We start from the raw sequence: 20,433 nt of genomic DNA on the forward strand, positions 1-20,433 counted from the left end.
AATCAGAAATAATTCTAAAATGCATTTCTGTGAAAAACAGCAGTAATAATTATAATTATTTTTAGTATAACTCTTTAGCACAGCTGTTAAATTGGATAACCAGATTTTACCTTTGTACCTTCAGGCATATTTACACCATTATGTTACCTTTGAGAATTAAATCTTAGATGAAAGCAGATTCACATTTAATGCTACATTAGATAGCTGTAAACTGAACTGTAGTGCACTGTATAAAAACAACACAAAACAGTTAAATATTTTATAACAGAAAACAGAACAACTTGAAATGATTATCTTAGCACTAACACTGTTTGCTGTTTTCACGAAAGCAGAAGAGCCCCACTGTAAGCTTAGAGGAGGCAAAGAATACCCTGTATTTTCAAAGGATGGTGATATTGTTATTGGAGGTATTTTTTCATTTCACAGAAACTTTCGAGCTGTGATTCCAACATTCAGAACTGTTCCAGAAACCATTAAATGTGAAAAGTAAGTAATAGATTATTTTATAGCATGGGACATACTTTTCAGCTAACAGATCTCAGGTGAAAACCCTATGTCTTGTCAAGTTGAATAGGAGTGCAATATGCTCTGGTAAAACAAAAAGACAAAGCAGGATTCATGTTTTGTTTAGTTAGAAAGTTCAGCTTTCGATTCCCATGGGGAAATAACCTTGAACTTTGTGATAATGATAATTCTGTAACATTTGCTATGTGTTTTGAGAAACTGTATAACATCATTGCGCACTTAGATAAAACATATAAAAACAAGTAAGACAAGTGTTCTCTAGGTGTGGAAGAAGGGAGCAGAAGCTTTCTATCTGCTGCTGTTAAGCTGGTCAACACTTTACAAGGAGCTCTGTCTTTCTTCAAGAGATCCTTTTAATTTTTCAGTTAAGGAAGGCTGTATGAACCTACCTAGGTTGTATAATTCTTTGCTTTGCTTATAACTGCTGCTGTTGGTTTTAGCAAAAACAGTATTACATTAGTTAAAATCTTAATAAACGTGAATGAACGTATCAAGCTTGCAAAGATTAATATTAAAGTTTTCTAAGATTTATAAAACATAAACAGTGTTTTAGAAAATTACATGAACCTATGCACTGTAGTTTGTCTTCACCTGGTAGTGTTTAACACAGTTGTGAAAAATACCATTTTATCTCACTGTTTTAGCTTGTTCAGACTCTAAAAACTGTAAATTTTACAAGTAAATCTGGAGACAATGTCTATTTTGATGAAGAAAATACCCTTGTAAAATATGAACTAGTAAACTGGCAACTTAAGGAAGATGGAAACATAGAGTTTGTAACAGCTGGCTACTATGATACGTCATTACCAGCAGATCAACGGTTTGTAATGAAAAACTCCACCATTATTTGGACTGGCAAACAAAGGCAGGTAATATTTTCAATACTCTGTCTTGTTTTAGAGTGTAGAGTACATTTACAGGTTTCACATATTTTCTCACATGGCCATGGTGTCACCATTTTTTACTGTATTTACAAATATTTATTTATATAATATTTATTTATTTAAAGATGTATACCACCAAATCAGATTAAGATTGCATGTTACGGTTCTCCTAGCCATATGCAAATGTACAATCTGATTAAGTGGCTGTTTCGAATGTAAACATGCTGCTGGAATTTATTTTACTTACTTTTTTGTTCAAAGGTCCCCAAATCAGTGTGCAGTGACAACTGTCTACCAGGTACACGTAAGGCGGTTCAGAGAGGAAAACCAATTTGTTGCTTTGATTGCATAAAATGTGCTGAAGGAGAAATCAGCAAACAAATAAGTAAGTTAACAATTTCTATATTAAAAACCATTTCACTTTATAAACTTTCTGTGAAACCAACTCTAGTTTTTCTCAAAATACACTTTCAAAAGAGAAAGATATATTTATGTTAGTGCCACTGGCCATTAAATACAAATGTGCCATTTATTAATCAGTGTAAATTAATGATGAAAAATAATAGCGTGTTTAGTTTATCTAAGCACTGATCAAAGCATTATTTTTACAAATACAAGTGCGGAACAGAAACAACTATATTTCTTCTATAAATCATTATTTAAACACAATCCCTTGTACAGAACTTACAAGAAACAAAAGGTCTAGCCAGGGTAGTCCCTAAACATTCTCTCCATAATCAGATAGGTCTTGCCAGGATATCTTTGTATTGCACATATAGAGATAACAATACCAACACCAGTGGTTGACAGAACTAAAAAAAATAAACTACATATCTTTTAATTATTGGAGACTGGAAATGCATGTTTTTTTTTATCAAAATGGCATGTAATATTGCCTTCTCTGTGATCTAATTTTTTCTCCATTCCTCAAAAACAGTTGGCAGTTTTGAAAAAATCTTTTAAATATAAAAAGGAACATTGCCATAGACGGCAAAACGGTTGTATGAAGGCTGCTTAAAAAGTAACAAGACTGATTCTGAACATTTTTCTTTTTTGAAGTAGTGTCCTTCACATTGAATGGAACATTTACCACTTTTCAAAAATGATTCAATGACAAGTAACAGATTGTTCTACGAAGTCACTTTTAGCGGTATGGCTGTAGCCATCATTTGTTTTTTCAGTTGTTTCATCAGCACTCTTCCCTAGCTTAATGCAAAAATCAATCATATACCTCACAGGAACGTCTTCTTCATCCGCCATGACAACATGTATGAGGTACTTCCAGTCTCTGTGACAAAATGTTGAAGAATATGGCAGTCCAACTGCAGGCTCACACACGTCAATGTATGCCGTCCACAAACACCTGCCCAGCATTCCCATGTCTAAATCCATGAAAGAAGAACAGGGTCAGTCTTATTACTTTTCAATCAGCTCTCATGAATATCAAAAATGTTTTAATTTTTTAGAGCTTACGGTTTTCTACTGCTTTTATCAGAAACATATTTGGAAAGGGAGATTCAGTAAAATAGATGTCTGTTTTACCACTATTTTTCTAAATCAATAGAGATCTAGCATCTAAGTATTGAAATATTAGTGCCAAGCACTGATTTATTTTAGAATTATTTGTGCCACAGACACACACACACAGACAGGCAGGGAGACAGACTCATAAACATATGAACAGACATGTTCCTACTGATCAACTGATCAAATTTACTGGAAACTCTTAAAGTTAGAAGTTCTCCCCAATGATAGTACTTCCTTCTACACTGCATACAAACAGCACAACATAAAAATAAATTAACAAAAGCTGCCAAATAAATAAATGTATATTTCTTTATATATTTATGCATCCATCTTTTTTCAAAAGCCGATTATTACTGTAGAAAGTCATGAAAACTACGATTACAATCAATCCAGGATGGGGCCGTATTGCCATATTTGACAAGGCTCAAACCTGCAGCACACACTCAAACCTTATCTGATACCATGCCATTATACTTCTCTCCATCTGTTTGTGACTGTGTACTGGATTACCCGTCTGGTTCTGTAGAATTAGCACATTCTCCATGGGATGCTTATTTTCTCCTGAATCTGAATGATGTGCATTTTAGATTGATTGCTTACAGTGAATTAGCCTAGAATGAGTGAGGGCTAGTTTGTATTCAGTGCTGCCAGGATAGGCTTCTGCTCCAAGAGAAGCTCTGTTTGAAAGACAAGATTTATGTAATGAATGTATAAAAATACACAACACACACATACATACATACATGCATACTATTTTACATACATATATACATACTATTTATCTGTCTATCTATGTTGTGTGTATATATATATATCCTCTTTAATAAAACCCCTGTGTGTGTCCATGTGTCTGTGTGTGTGTCTTCTGGTGAAGTGCGCATGACAGAGAGGGCGGGACCTATAAAATATCGCGCGGCCAATCCAATCGGATTTCGGTAAATGAGGTAAGACCTAAAACATAACGCAGGAAAAATCGAATCGGGTACTGAGACACGGAGACCAGCTTCCCCAAAGAGGTGAGATTAGTGTTTGTTGTGCATGTGTTCACTCTGAGGATGTCAGATTTGCGATTAACAAACTTGGCCCGGTAAAGTTTAAAGTGACAGTCGTTGAAGGGGTTTTCCTAAATATATGAATTTTCATGATATTACAATAGGATGACTTTTAAAAGTAGATTTATTTTCGCGCACATAAAATCCGTTGCTGGGGAGATGCCACACATACAATAATGTGTTCTTTATTACATATACAGTATATCACATATTATATAAACAATGAATGTGTGTATTTTTCTTTCAGATTCTATTGATTGCATTAAATGTCCACTGGAATTCTGGGCAAATGAAGACAGAAATCAGTGCATTTTAAAGGAAGTTGAGTTCCTGTCCTTTGAAGAAATAATGGGAATAATGCTGGTGACATTTTCCTTATTCGGAGCATTTGTAACCATAATAGTATCCATTATTTTCTTTCACTACAGAGATACACCTGTTGTGAAAGCAAACAATTCTGAACTCAGTTTTCTTCTTTTATTTTCGCTAGCATTGTGCTTCTTGTGTTCGCTGACTTTCATTGGCCAGCCCTCTGATTGGTCCTGCATGTTACGTCACACAGTCTTTGGGATCACATTTGTTTTGTGCATTTCTTGTGTTCTTGGTAAAACTTTAGTGGTGATAATGGCATTTAGGGCTACACTACCCGGAAGTAATATCATGAAATGGTTTGGTCCAGCTCAGCAGAGGTTTTGTGTTTGTATGTTAACAATTATACAGACTTTAATATGCACACTTTGGTTAATAATATCTCCTCCATATCCAAACAAAAACACAAAGTACTATAAAGAAAAGATCATTCTGGAATGTGCAATGGGCTCCACAATTGCATTTTATGCTGTCATTGGTTATGTTGGATTTCTCTCTGCTATGTGTTTTGTTTTGGCTTTTTTGGCTCGAAAGCTACCAGATAACTTTAATGAAGCTAAATTTATCACATTCAGTATGTTGATATTTTGTGCAGTATGGATCACCTTCATTCCAGCTTATATCAGCTCACTGGGGAAATATACAGTTGCTGTGGAAATATTTGCAATTTTAGCATCCAGTTTTGGGTTGCTATTCTGTATTTTTGCACCAAAATGCTACATTATTCTACTAAAACCAGAAAATAACACCAAAAAGCATTTAATGAGTAAAATGCCCTCAAAATCACTATAAAATTAAAATACAACAAAAATATAGATGACCAGAAAAAAAAAGAGAAAATGGACTGATTTTAAATCTTTTTACCCCTTTTGAGTGATTTTTCTAATGTTAATAGTTTTAAGTTTTGTTGTAATATTGTTGTCTAATACTGATCACTGTAACAAAACTGGACATAAATAAACTAAATTATGATTCATATTAAGTCTTTTAATCCAATTCTGATTGGAATAACTTATTCAACAGAATTTAGAAAGTTCAAAGCTGGAGCATTTTAGAAATGTATGTGCATCAGGACAGTGACTAGGAAATTGCCAATATGACCATTAACACATCTTACGGAGGAAGCAGTCAGTCAACAAACCTCGTTGCCATAGTAATCCGCTCACAAGTATGTATTGAAAATGAAATACATTTTAGAAGTCTGCTGTAGAGAAAACTGCATAAGTTTAAGTCACCAACACAATGAAAAAATGAAAATGCAAATAAAACAAAACAAAAAGGATGCCAGGGGAGAAGTAGGTGGACCCATAGCAATTAACCGGAAAATCCCATGTTTTTCCATGTTTCAAGATTGCAACTTGAACTTCGAGAAGAAGAGCTCCTTGTCTTGGCGTAGCAGTGGCACTGCACATTCCATGTCAGTTGAAGTGCTGTGGAAAACTGTCCATCTCATTGTGGTGTAGCGGGTTCACAGTTCACGTTAAAAAGGCCAATTTTTAAATAAATAATTGCTGCCTTCGTGGCTTATGGAGAGGGCGTGGTAGTGTGGCCGGAAGTGGTTCCCTGGGAAGTTCGTGATGTGGGCGAACCTCACTTAAGTGCACAGGTGAGGAGTCGTCCACATCCGTAATTGTTGCCGGGAGCTACTGATTGCCACACCTGATCCACGTCCTTGTGATAAATTGAAGCGCGAGGCAGCTAGGGAGAGGAAAAAAAAAGGAAAAAAGAAACGGAGGTTGCAGGAGAAGAAGGCAGGAAGCAGGGAGAGAAAAGCCAGTGCAGGAGAGAGCGAATGAGCAAGCGCAGGCTCAAGGACAGCTGAAAAGTGAGCCTGGGTGTTTGGCTGGCACCCGAGGAGTAGTCGATTGTGGTCGCTCGTGCTGAGCATTTTATGAAGAGCGGGAGTGACCGGAAGAAGGATGGCTCGCCGCGTAAGGCCGTGGGGGTCAGGACTTGGGACGTGAAAGCCCCAGCGTGAGTGCCCTGGTCGCTGGGTAGCCCAAGTCACGGTTTGTTGAAGCCTACCGGAGCCAGGGATCGGTGAGGTGAATGGACCAGCAGTAGAAGTGAGAGAGATGGTCAGCTGCAGGTAGGGTGGCTCCCCTGGTGCATAGCCTGGATGGGAGAACCAGGGGAGTCACCTGTAAAATAAAGGCACTGGGCTTTGTGTTTTGAAGAGACTGCTTCCAGCCATTATTTTAACCTCGTTGTTTTTAAAAGTTTTTTTTTTCTAATGGATTTTAACCTCCACTATTTCACTTGTTATTATGGATTATTTATTTAATTAATTCTTTTTGATGCACTGCGCTTTATTGTGGACACTGTTTTTGTTTGTTGATTTTAAATAAAAGCACTTTACACTTTTTGCACCATCCCCTTGCTATGTTGTGCCTCACTACCTAGCTCATCGGTGACATTATCGACGGTGTCGGGTTCAGAGCTCCCAGAATCTGAATGGGAGCATGGAGCGAACCCGCATCATCACACTCATGCACACTTCAAAGCAGACATTCTTATTTACAAGTATCTTTGCATGTAAGTGGGGAACAGTGTCACTTTGAAAAGTTCAATCTGCCCTTGCAATCTGTATGTATCATTTTTGTAACAGTAAGTCACCTTAAAAATTTAACCTTGTTCAGGGAATTTGTGTGCAGTTTGCACCTTTTCCTCATGGACACATGGAATTTCCTCCAGTGTTTCAGTTGCACCAGGTTGTATATTATCACTCAAAAAACTGAATAAGCATGGCTGTTGGGAGCCCATAGCTTAAGTGAGGAACACTAGACATTTCTTGCTACTGATCAACCCACTTCCCCACTTTTTCTAGGGATGTCATTTCTGTTTTGCTTTGTTGTTTGTGATTTCATTTTTCTGTTTGCATTTTTACTTTTTTTGTCTTTTCTTTTTTTCATTATTGTTCATGTTTTCTTTATTGTTTTGTTTGTGTTTTGCACTTTGTGGTCACCATTAATTAGTTGGTTAATTTATTGATTATTTTACATTTTAAGAAACACCCCTTCTTGTGTTGCTTCCAGTGTTGAACATTGTTGTAGCAATAGGTTCCATCCTAAATCTTGGAATAATGGGTTTTAAAATAGATTTATACTTGATTTCTGAAATCAAGGAAGACCATTGGCCTAGAATTATCTTTGAATATTGGTATCTTTAGTTGCCCGTTCTTCTATAAATTAGTATAATGTAATAAAAATTTAAATGAAGAGATTTACTTTTTTACCTGGACAACATTACCAGTATATTTTCTTTGCATTTAGTTCTTACTTATAAATAACACTTTTATGAATTCTCTATAATTCCTTAACTTTAAAGACAGTACATGCATGTATCCATACACAACACCATGGTTAAAAGAGAGAATATTTATAACAAAGATGATAACAAATGCTCATTCAGTTCAAGTGAATTCTCAATGGGAGGGTAGGCTACAAACTTACAAATACGTCCAGCTATCTAAAACTGTTGAAAGTTTGAATAACTTCAAAACTTCCTCACAAAACACTTTACGATGAACTGCAGAACTGAAAAATCCAATTACAGATTTTTTCTTTGAAAAATCTAAAGCTTTAGTACCAGATTTGTCCTTTCCAATTTTGACATACTTCATGAAATTTTTACCCAGTGTGATGGACAACCGGCTACAGACTCCGGTCGCCACCCCCAGGCCGCTAGGAGGAGCCCTCCGGACAGCATGATCGTGCCCCGAGTTCCAGCAGGGCCTCATGGACTATGTAGCTTGTATACACAGCCCTGCTGGATACCTTGGGGACCACCGGGAGTCGCTGTAAGGGGGCTCGTGGGCTCTTATGTGCCCTATAACCTGGGAGTACGTCACAGTCACGTGACAGGAAGGAACGACGTGCTCCCAGGGTGAAGAAAAGGACTGTTTACCCTGACCCGGAAGGGAAAAGGAACTGTGGACTGATTGGGCAGGAACACCTCCGGGTCAGGGTGTATAAAAGGATTGTGGGAAAGCCCAGACATTGAGCTGAGCTGGGAGGTAGGGTGGCAAGTGTCTGAGCGAGGAGGAGAGAGAGAGAGAGAGAGAGAGAGAGAGAGAGAGAGAGAGAGAGAGAGAGAGAGAGAGAGAGAGAGAGAGAGAGAGAGAGAGAGAATTGTTTATTGAGAGAGTTTGTGTTTATGAGTAGTGTGGTGTGGAGAGTGCTTTGTGCACGTGACAACGATAAAATAAAGAGTTGTTATACATTCACCTGGTGTTCAGAGTGGTACCTGAGGGTTCAAGAGGTGGACCACACCTCTATCTGTTACACCAGTTATTATTACCATTCACTCTTCTTATGCAGCATGACTGGAATTGTGCTGTGATTGCAGGGCTCACAAAAGTTAAGTTTCAAAAACAGGTTTGTACTCCAACACCAGCCTGATCCAGCTAAGTGACCAGCAAAAGGTATGCCTGGCTTCCAAAACTCAAAAGACAGGCAAAGAGGTCTGCCCAGACAAAAAGGAGCCCAGCTCATATTTCTCAAAAAAGGGAGAGGCGAACTGCAAACAACGATCTCTCAATAAAAACAAAAATTAAGTTCCTTAATAATAATTATGTTTATTCCAAAAAGGTTCCCAAAAATAAGCAAAAACCAAGAGTTGTCAAAAGAGTCTACAAAGTTGAACCAACAAGATCCAAAAAAATCCAAAAAATCGATAACCAAAGACAATAAAAAAGATCAAAAACAAAAGAACTTGTTTTTTTTGTTTTAATAAAAGCACTTTTCCACCATCCCCATACTCTGAGTGTGATTTGTCCCCATCAGCCAGTTCATCCAGTTACATTATCGATGGTGTCAGGTTCGAGAAGCTCCTAGAAGAGAAGAGGGAGCATGGAGCAGGACCCGCACTGTCACACTGCATTTAATGACATTTGAACTGGAAAACTGGAGTTTATAATGAGCACGTCGAGTAAACTCATAAACCTAGCTGTATTATTGTAGTAATGTTGTATTGTAGTTCAAATAATTGATTAACAATAATATTGTATTATACATAATGTATACTGATAATAATTAAACATGTGGGGTACAGTGGCGAAGTGGTAGCAATGACCTGGGACCCCATCCAGGGATTGTTCCTGCCTCACGCTTGATGCTTGCTAGGACTGGCATGACACAGGGTGGAATAATTAAATACTGTAGGTATCACAAAGATTTTTCAATGTTCTTTAAAGTTTTGGAGAATTGGCGTTCTAAGCTTACAGCTGGTTTGACATTTATCATAGAGCTTATATTATGCCGATTGGTTACATGGAGAAAGTAAATGGAAGGACAGGAAATGAGGGTTGGTACATTTGACAGAGAGAGTACTGCTGCAATAAATTATTTCATCTAGGTTTGTGCACTTCCTGGCAAGCAAGGACCAATCCTGGACGGGGCGCCAGCTCATCACTACCAGTGCACCACTGTGCCCCCATGCTTATACATTTTAATTAATTTCATCATGAAAATTTTTATGACGCTCTTCTTTAATGACAAAATAAGCTACGAGACTGAAATTTTGACATTTCAACCTTTTTTATTCACTGCATCCCTATTTTTTTCTTTTCTCTGTACCCTTTTCATGCCGACTTTGATATCTGACCACTTCTTTTTGCTTTTGGGTACTGTGCGACTTTCTGAATTTGAACTTTCAAGTGTCTCCGCCACTCTGTATCACTCGATCAACTTCCATTTGTTGTTTATATCACTGCTTAAGCCAACAAATAGTACGTTTTTCCTTGCCTCCACTTCATATTCGCTTAAATTCTTCTTTCTTCCCCATGCTTTTGACATTGTCTTTTCACAAAATGCTGACCATAACGGGCTATTTATATTGATTTGCATATTCAAAGGGGCGTAATTCTGAGAGAAGGTGGGGTGGGGCAAAAGAATCGCTGACGTGTGTTACTTTTCACACTGACTGGGATTTATGGAGCAGAAGTGCATGGAAGATAGTTTACACATGATTTTTGTGCATCTGAATTTTTTTGTTTGTATGCATATTTCCACTTTTATCCATACACCATGTTTTAGTGTGAATTCTATGCATGGTGTTATGCATAAGGCCCCTGGTGACTGGATGGGCCATTTCATTTAGGTGAATTTCCTTAAATGATCCTAGAACCATTGCAGAATTTTGTAAGCTTGTGGTAGAGCATATTAATGTCAGGATCTAATATAATCTAATCAAATAAGAAGTGGCATTGCACATGTACCTTGTCAGCATGCCTGTGTGTATCAAACACACGAAACTCTGCAGTCTACTTGTGACTTTATGCTGTAGGAAGATAAGTAAATAAATATAGGTAAATAACATTCAATGTGACTTTTATATAAGTAACATAAATGTTTTTAATATAAAGACCATCAAAAAACATAATTGCAAACAGAGCTTTGTACGATACCTTGGCAAGCTCTGTAGGCCTTGCTGTTTCGTTGAAGGACATGTTAACCTTTACAAGTACCATAAATTTACACCATTTGTTACAGGCTCAAATCAAATATATGTTTTCATTCTTTAATAGTAGCAATAAGAGCAGCTCACTAGTCAAAATGGTAAATGCAGGAAGGATACGGAATCAAACTTGCAAACTCTTGATTATGAGACAGCAGTTCTTACCTCTGCACCAGGCAACTGGTTATGTCAGCATTGTACTCTAACCCAATTTCTTTTTCTTCGGTTATATTCTTAATTAAAAGCGTGCTTGGTTTGTTATACTTGTACCTTTTGGGAAATTGTTTAATTGATATTTGGACTTCAGTTTTCACACATTATACACTTCATGTCAACATTTTGTCATTAGTACTATAACATGAAAAGAGTTTCTGTTTTAGGTATGTATTCAGCATTTCTTGCCTTGCATTTTCTGCCATCCTACATTTACCCAGACCGCTGTAGACACAGAACACACATGAAATGCATGTGTTCCAAATAAATATACATTATTTACCCTATACAACTCCAGGCACTTCACACCCAAATAAACAGACTTATGCTGGGAGAATTTTATTTCTTACTCGAGCTGTGGAGAGGGAGGGGGGGGGGGGGGGGGGGGAGGGTCTGTGTGTGGGATTGGATAGCAGGCTGCTTGTGCTGATCAACACATTTGCAACACAAAAACGCTGATGAAAAGGTGTGAGGGAAATTAAGGTGGCCTGGAATTATAACTTTTTTCATAGGCTTCAGGGATTCTAGTGTTAATAATATTTTTCCTTTCATTGGCTATTTAAAGATGTATTTCCATGAAAATTATTATTCATTATTAATGATTATTACATTGAATAAGTGGTGCTTGCTAGTGACATCTTAAGCTTTTCCCTCCAGTACTACTGTTTATATGATGCATGTGTCTTCATGCAACTGTACATCAGACAGGTAATCTGACTTTGGCTTAAAAATTCCTGGAGAAAAAAAATATTTTTTGAAAAATTAACTAAAGAAATGCTCCTTCTTTTCACATTGGAAATTCAATAACTGCGGAACCTTTTATAATTCCAGCAGTAAATCCACCATTTTAGTGCTTTTCAAATTAGGTTCTTCCCTTTCTGTTTCAACACCCATCACTAATTCTACTTTGAAACAAAATATGTCACAACCAGCTTACATTTTCGACATCCATTATTATGGACACATGATCTCAAGAGACTTGTGGCCTGTCCTGGTACTCTAATCAACATTAGCAGGCAGCAACTGAAATTCACCAGACAAGGTACTGGGTCTCAAGACCCCACAGTGTTCAGATATGTTTGAGTTCCTTAGTTTGCAGCAATTACATCATTGTGTGATTCACAGACAGGTATGGGCTGCTTTTTTTAGCTGCTAGGCCATGTGACAAGTTAAACGTTGTTAAATCTTATATACCTTTTTCAGTAGATAGATAGATAGATAGATAGATAGATAGATTCTTTATTAATCCCAATGGGAAATTCACATTCTTCAGCAGCAGCGTAGTATTGTTGCATTTAGCGGTTAGATTATTTGTTGTCAACCATCAGTTTTTCTGCCAAAGATCTATTAGCCTCTGTCAGAGGGGGACACTTTTACATTTTTTTTGTGCACTGGGTGGTTCCATTAGGCACCCACTGTTGGGACTGGGGGGTGAGAAGTTAAAAGGCTGTCTGTACTTATTAATGGTATTTGCTGTCTTGTAAGGGAGTCACTGCTTTGAAGTCTGGCCTTAGAGAATGTTTGTATTTATCTGGCTTGGAAACATTGGTTTCTAATCAGCATATCTGTACTTATTAAGGAGGATGTCTGTATTTACCTGGCTTGGAAATATTGGTTTCTACTCAGCATGTCTGTACTTATTAATGGTATTTGCTGCCTTGCAAGGGAGTCACTGCTTTGAAGTCTGGCCTTGGAAGATGCCTGTATTTACCTGGCTTGGAAATATTGGTTCCTAATCAGCATATCTGTACTTATTAATGTTTGGTAACCATACATTTTGTTAACTTGTGTTTTTATTAATTGTTAAACCCAGGCAATTTAGATGTGCCATTGATTAAACTGTTTGTCCAGGACTGACAACAGCAGGGGCTGAAGTAAATATAAACTCCTGGCCAGCAGAAGGTAGAAGGGAGAGTCCACAGGAAACGCTGCCAAGACACTCGGACAGGGCACAGGGGCTCGCAGGCAGACAAGGGTACCTGGCTGGCACGATGTGAGGTACAAGGACGGCAACATTTACTTCCAGGGAAGAAGAGACAGCTCCACAAGGAGACGCCAGTTGTGGGTCCAGCGAAAGAGGGAAGCCGCATGAGAGGACCAAGCGAAGCTGACAGACGAGGAATGAGGCGTGCCTAGGTCCCAGCCACACAAGGAGCCCAGAGTGGAAGAAAAAGAAACAACGAAGAGACGCTGACAGGGAGTCAACAATTTGACACAACTTCTGCTGGGGAACAGAGTGCATCCATGGACAGTTGAACAATTAAGTGTTGGGGTAACACAGTGCCCAAACTGGACTCTGCACCACTAAAGGTTGTATCCTACAATTCTTGTTTTTGCGGACTTTTAGAGTGTGGACTGTGTATTTTCCTTTTTAAAAAAAGGAAATTAATTCCTGATATGTTTAGGTTCTGTTATGTTCGTTTATCTTTTTAATGTACCTTATATTGTCTTGTACAATAGAACTTACTGTTGCCTTTTTCTGAAATTACTGTTGTGTCTTTCATTGTGTGTTTACTCACCGCCCAATTTAAAGAAACCTGTGTGCAATTATTGGTAAATTTCAGGAGTTCCCAGTCTCTTAATAAAACTGGGTGGCATAGTTGGATATTTTAATGGTGTCAAAGTTAGATTACCTATAAGTGTGACCAGACACCTGTGACAGCCTCCATCTCTTTGGAGTATGACAGAAGGTTGATCCTTCTGATATTCATGCTTTTGTGTTGAGACCTACTACCATGCAATATTCAAAGTAATTAAATTTTTTATTCCTGTTCATTCTCCCCTTAACTGAACAGATATCCAATCTTTACAGCAACCTGCTTTAAAAATGATTGTCTGTACATATTGAAGTGGTGCTGATAAGTGGCATCAGCCTAGGGATGACTCATCACCATTATGAGCTGGCATTCCAAATAAGCGGCTTCAGAGCTAGCTGCAGGGGAGCTTATAAAAACAGGAAGCCTACAAAGTTGCATATGAATTCCACCTAGTGTAGCAACAGCAAATGTTCCTTTTAGGAATATCAAGCTACACAAAAGAGCAGTATAAAGATCAAAGAATCCATTTGTTTCTTGGTGCTGGTGCTACAATTTTGTCAGAAGTGGTGCTACATTTGTGTCAGAAGTGGTACAAGGAGAAGACTTGCAGTCCAAAGTAGCAAGCAATGATTGCAATGGAAACACAATATGGACTTGCTGGGATCTTCTGAGGAATTGCAAGAATTACGGGAGAGATCTATGTTGAGATCTATGATCTAGTATGTTATTTACTGCATCAGTACATGATACAAAATATGAGAGACTGCTGTCTCTGCATCTCCACCACCATTTCTCCATTTGCAAAGGTCCATTGGCCTGCATGCACAGTCAATGATGGAACTTTGGGCTCACAGAGCTGGGAAAAAGTGTGGCAGATCAAGTTGCCAATGACCATAAGTGAGCAGACTGAAGCAGGGCCAATTTTAAAACTACAAAGGTAAAGGGCTTGTTTTCCTGTCTTTTAGTATATTGGCATGGGGGTGGCAAATGTACTTTTTCTATACAATTCAAATTAATTAGTAGTTTATTTGACCTGCTTTCTTCCATACTAATGGTGATGTGAATTGAATGTTGAGTGAGGATGGAGGTGTGAATGTTCATATTGTACAGGAAGGTAGGTGCTAATGCTCTGCGTCTATTTTTCACTTTTTTGTTCCATATACCCAAATTAATAATTATTTATCTATATTCATCTTACATATATATAGAGCCCATTTTGACCCTGGTGAGGACCAAGCGACAGGGAAAAGGCGAGTTCCTCTCTAAGTGAAAAGATTTTTGTTATTGTTAATGACAGAGACTGACAATTTTATTGTATTTTTCTATAATTTACTGCAAGTAAATGGGGTTACCAAAAGGGGTTGCCCAGCACTTGAGCCGTATATAGTAAATCCAGGTGACTGTGCCACTTTAGCTCAGTGACTACTCTTAAGTGAGATTTTCAATTTCCTTCATCCATATATCTTTTGGTGCATCAGGTTCTGTGCAAGGTAGAAGGAACCTCAACCTGTTTAGCAAACTCAGCCTGTGCCTGACCCTATCAGCCACAAAAAACATAGATTCTGAAGCCTGATATGGCTCCTATAGTACTTATATTCTGACCTGCTTAGGATACAGGGTGTCAATTAAGCACAAGCAGCACTCACAGTACATTTAATCTGCTGCAGCATTTTATTTTCTTTTTAGATGGTGTAACAGGCAAGATACAAGCAAAGCCAAGGAGAAATATGCATGGAAACCCATTGATTGTTTAGAAATGAATTAATTTCTTGAAGTCATTGTTTGTATAGACATCACAAGAATGCCAACCTTGAGTGAATATTGGAATGAAGATCCTTCTCACTGAAATTATTTCTGCAAAAATGTAAAGTCAAAATATAGATTTCTTCCCATCCTATAGAATCTACACCTTACCAAACCAGATAAAGTCCCAGAAAAAATATAAAAATGAAAAAATAAACATAGGCTTTCCTTCTTTTGATCCTGTTTGTAAGCAACATCCTCCTTTATTTCATCCTGTCTTATTTTGTCAACCTCAAAGGCATTTGTCTGTGGATGAGAGCATGGTTGCTTATAAAGACTGCAATAAAGCAGTATATAAAGCCTACAAAGTGGGAAATAAAACTCTTCATTCTGGCAGACTGCAGTAATGGGTTCAAAATATACATATATATATATATATATATATATATATATATATATATATATACACACACACATTATATATATATATATATATATATATATATATATATGATTATTTTGAACCCAATACCACCTCCTCCACATAAGTCTAATCATTTTCCTCTAATGATGATTCCTGGTAGAGGAATCAAAAGCTTAGGAATAAAAAAAAATATTTTAAGATATGTGATTTATTTCCTCCCCTTGCTATAAATATGCAAACTGTATCACATACCTTTGCTTCTATTTATATATATATATATATTGTGATGAGCAGCCGGGACACCTAGAAGGACCGAGAAAGGGACTATGCCTCCGCCCTGGTTTGTATGGGGGCCACGGGAATTGAGCATGGAAGCTCAACCTTATAGGGGCCCGTGGCCACCGCCAAGGGGCGCCCGGACGAGTAAGGAGCCCTGGACATCAGCACTTCCGCCACACCCAGAGGTGCTTGCGGAAGAAATACCAGGGACACCTCGAGTGCGAGAGAGGAGTGGATGTGGCCGAAGGACCAAGGACTGAGCAATCTGTAAATATTGTACATAGTGTGTGGAATAAATGTGTGTGAGTTTTTGGACATTCCGGTGTCATGTCTGTGGCCGGGCTATCTGTTACAATATATATATAACAACAACAACAACAACATTTATTTATATAGCACATTTTCATACAAAAAGTAGCTCAAAGTGCTTTACATAATGAAGAAAAGAAGAATAAAAGACAAATAAGAAATTAAAATAAGACAACCTTAGTTAACATAAAAAGGAGTAAGGTCCGATGGCCAGGGTGGACAGAAAAAACAAAAAAAAAACTCCAGAAGGCTTGAGAAAAAAATAAAATCTGTAGGGGTTCCAGGCCACGAGACCGCCCAGTCACCCTTTGGGCATTCTACCTAACATAAATGAAATAGTCCTCTTTGTAGTTAGGGTTCTCACGGAGTCACTTGATGCTGATGGTTATACAGACTTCTGGCTTTTAATCCATCCATCATTGTTGGAACATCATGGTGCTTTGGGTAGATGGTGGTGGCACAAGCCACCACCAATAGGACACCGGAAAAGGAAACAGAAGAGAGAGTAGGGGTTAGTACAAATTTTGAATGAATAGTTATTCTAATGAATTGGATATACAGAGTGTCAGGATTAAATTACAGTGAAGTTATGAGAAGGCCATGTTAAAGTAATGTGTTTTCAGTAGTTTTTTAAAGTGCTCCACTGTATTAGCCTGGCGAATTCCTACTGGCAGGCTATTCCAGATTAGGATGCATAACAGCAGAAAGCCGCCTCACCACTTCTTTTAAGTTTTGCTCTTGGAATTCTAAGGAGACACTCAGTTGAGGATCTGAGGTTGCGATTTGGAATATAAGGTGTCAGACATTCCGATATATAAGACGGGGCGAGATTATTTAAAGCTTTATAAACCATAAGCAGAATTTTAAAGTCAATTCTGAATGACACAGGTAACCAGTGTAGTGACATCAAAACTGGAGAAATGTGTTCGGATTTTCTTTTCCTGGTAAGGATTCTAGCAGCTGCATTCTGCACTAACTGCAAACGATTGATGTCTTTTTTGGGTAGTCCTGAGAGGAGTGCATTACAGTAATCTAGCCGACTAAAGACAAACGCATGAACTAATTTCTCTGCATCTTTCGATGATATAAGAGGTCTAACTTTTGCTATGTTCCTTAGGTGAAAAAATGCTGTCCTAGTGATTTTATTAATATGCGATTTAAAATTCAGCTTACAATCAACGGTTACCTCTAAGCTTTTTACCTCCGATTTGACTTTTAATCCTAATGCATCCAGTTTATTTCTAATAGCCTCATTGTATCCATTATTGCCAATCACTAAGATTTCGGTTTTTTCTTTATTTAATTTGAGAAAGTTACTATTCATCCATTCTGAGATACAGGTTAGACATTGTGTTAGCGAATCAAGAGATTTGGGGTCATCAGGTGCTATTGATAAATACAGCTGTGTGTCATCAGCATAGCTGTGGTAGCTCACGTTATGTCCCGAGATAATCTGACCTAATGGAAGCATGTAGATTGAGAAGAGCAGCGGACCCAGGATAGAGCCTTGTGGAACACCATATAGAATATCATGTGTCTTTGAGTTGTAATTACCACAACTAACAAAGAATTTTCTCCCTGCCAGGTAGGATTCAAACCAGTTTAAGACACTGCCAGAGAGGCCCACCCATTGACTAAGGCGATTCTTAAGAATATTATGATCAATAGTGTCAAATGCGGCACTCAAATCTAAGAGGATGAGAACAGATAAATGGCCTCTGTCTGCATTTACCCGCAAGTCATTTACTACTTTAACGAGTGCAGTTTCTGTGCTGTGATTTGTTCTAAAACCTGACTGAAATTTATCAAGAATAGCATGTTTATTGAGGTGCTCATTTAACTGCATAATGACTGCCTTCTCTAGAATTTTACTTAAGAAAGGCAGGTTAGAGATGGGTCTATAATTTTCAAGAGCAGAGGGGTCGAGATTATTTTTCTTAAGTAGGGGTTTAACTACCGCAGTCTTAAGACAGTCTGGGAAGACCCCCGTATCTAATGACAAATATATATTATCACAAACCTGATCATGCTCAAATAGTGTTATTTCTCAGTCAGAGAGGAGGTTGGCGCTCTCACCTGATCCTCTCTCTTATTCCTCTGCAGCTCAGCCAAAGACCCTGACTCTTAATGACATGACAATTATCCAACAACTGTTGACATCAATTCCAGCCAACCCTGATGACATCATTTTCATTACCCAGAATTACCCTGACTCCACCTCTTCCTCCTACCCACTATATTTATAGGGCAGTCCCAATCTGTTAATCAGTTTAGTTGTGAACTCCGCTCCTCTATAGATGTGTTTCTTTTCATTTGCTGATTTTTCAGTATACGGTGTGGACATCCCCAAACCTTTTTCTGTCTGCTGCCTGATTTTTTTATCACTATATATAATAAACACATACAACAATAAAGAACTTGAAAACAGTCGGGGAATCGCCATTATAATGTACAGAAGATTTACAGAAAAAAACAGTTATTTGGATCAAAAATCAGAGACATTTGACAATATATAGCAGTAAGTAGGTTGTTTTTATAGACAAAATGGTGGCCGGAAGGAAGTATGTGGGGAAATGATGTCACCACAGGAAAGGTGGAAGTGACATCATCAATTTGAGGCTGGAAGTGATACCATCATTTGGGGACCGGACGTGACATCATCATGCCCCTACTAGGTTTTTTTTGGGAGTTTTTCCTTGTCTTCTTAGAGAGTCAAGGCTGGGGGGCTGTCAAGAGGCAGGGCCTGTTAAAGACCATTGCGGCACTTCCTGTGTGATTTTGGGCTATACAAAAATAAACTGTATTGTATTGTATTGTATGCCTAGCTGGAAGCAATGTCATCATTTGAGCACCGGAAGTGACGTCATCATGGGGAACTGGAAAGTGAGAGTGATTTTTGGTCCAAAATGCCATTTTGTGGATTTGAAGTTGCAGATGATAGGTAAAATGTTTCCTTATTTTCCTTCAGTATTTCTCGCGAGAATTCACTCATCTTAGGGCTTCTTGGCTGCCTCCTAAGCACTTGTATGTGACAATATATATATATATATATATATATATTATGTATATATATATATATATATTGTGAGCGGGGGGCTGAACGCACCCCATAGAAGACATGCACGCTCCTCAAAAACCCCCTCTTAAAAACACTGATAGACTACCTTCACATTGCTCCCTTGTGAATTTCCCCTTGGGATTAATAAAGTATCTATCTATCTATCTATCTATCTATCTATCTATCTATCTATCTATCTATCTATCTATCTATCTATCTATCTATCTATCTATCTATCTATCTACTTGCTGAACTTATTTGCGGCTGCTCTGTCGCGTGATATGCTTCTCACGCGGTGCTTCGCATACTTAAAAGCCTGAACAGCACCTGTCCTTTTTGGCTGATTGCTTGTCTCTCTATCCTCCTCCAGACATCCACTCCTGAAGCTCACCCCTTTTGAAAGAGAGATATGTTAGTTTGCAGTGTTTGAATAAAGTTCCAGTCTCTACAATCTCCTGTGTTTCTGTGTAAATCTTTGACCCAATATATATATATTTCACTGCCATTATTTTTTCAAATAAATCATCTTGTCATGTAATATGCCTTACTGAAAAACATATGGTTTAAATATATAAGTGAAGGCCACACCTTGTTGTTTAAGAATATATATGTATCAGGAGAAGGAATACAAGTGCCTAAGCACCCCAACAGAGTGGCATTCCATACTACAAGTCCCAGGCAACCCTGCGGGTACCCAAACTGGGCTCCTGCAAAAGTAATACTGCCACCTGGCGTATTGGGGGGTTAATTGTTCCTGAAATCTGTCCATCCATTATCGGGATGCAAGTCCATCCAGTCCGACACTTACAACTGAAGGGTTATATTAAAAAACATGTGAAACTAATATAGTGGCCACTTAGTTTACAGTATATCCATACAACTGATCCCATGAGACTTTACAAAATAAATGAATTCAGTAAATTGCCAAAACAATCAATGGATGAATGTATACTACATATCAAAATTAATAAAAAATTGAGACAGTAAGTCCTTATTATGATATTCTGCAGAGTAAATAATAAAAATAAAAAAAATCATAATTATAGCACATAAACGA

The 20,433-nt window shown here is 37.9% G+C and overlaps 1 protein-coding gene across 1 annotated transcript in view; it reads left to right on the top strand.

The window, feature by feature from the left end:
* Positions 1-286: 286 nt before the first annotated feature.
* The window catches only part of LOC114645418 (extracellular calcium-sensing receptor-like), a 30,407-nt gene continuing 10,260 nt past the window's right edge, over positions 287-20,433 (top strand). Inside the window, exons 1-2 of the mRNA XM_028793275.2 lie at positions 287-486; positions 1,205-1,345. Of these exons, the coding sequence (XP_028649108.1) occupies positions 287-486; positions 1,205-1,345 (341 nt within the window). The remainder of the gene's footprint in view (positions 487-1,204; positions 1,346-20,433) is intronic.

This window comes from Erpetoichthys calabaricus, chromosome 2 (genome assembly GCF_900747795.2).
Source record: "Erpetoichthys calabaricus chromosome 2, fErpCal1.3, whole genome shotgun sequence".
NCBI classification, from domain to species: Eukaryota; Metazoa; Chordata; class Cladistia; order Polypteriformes; family Polypteridae; genus Erpetoichthys; species Erpetoichthys calabaricus.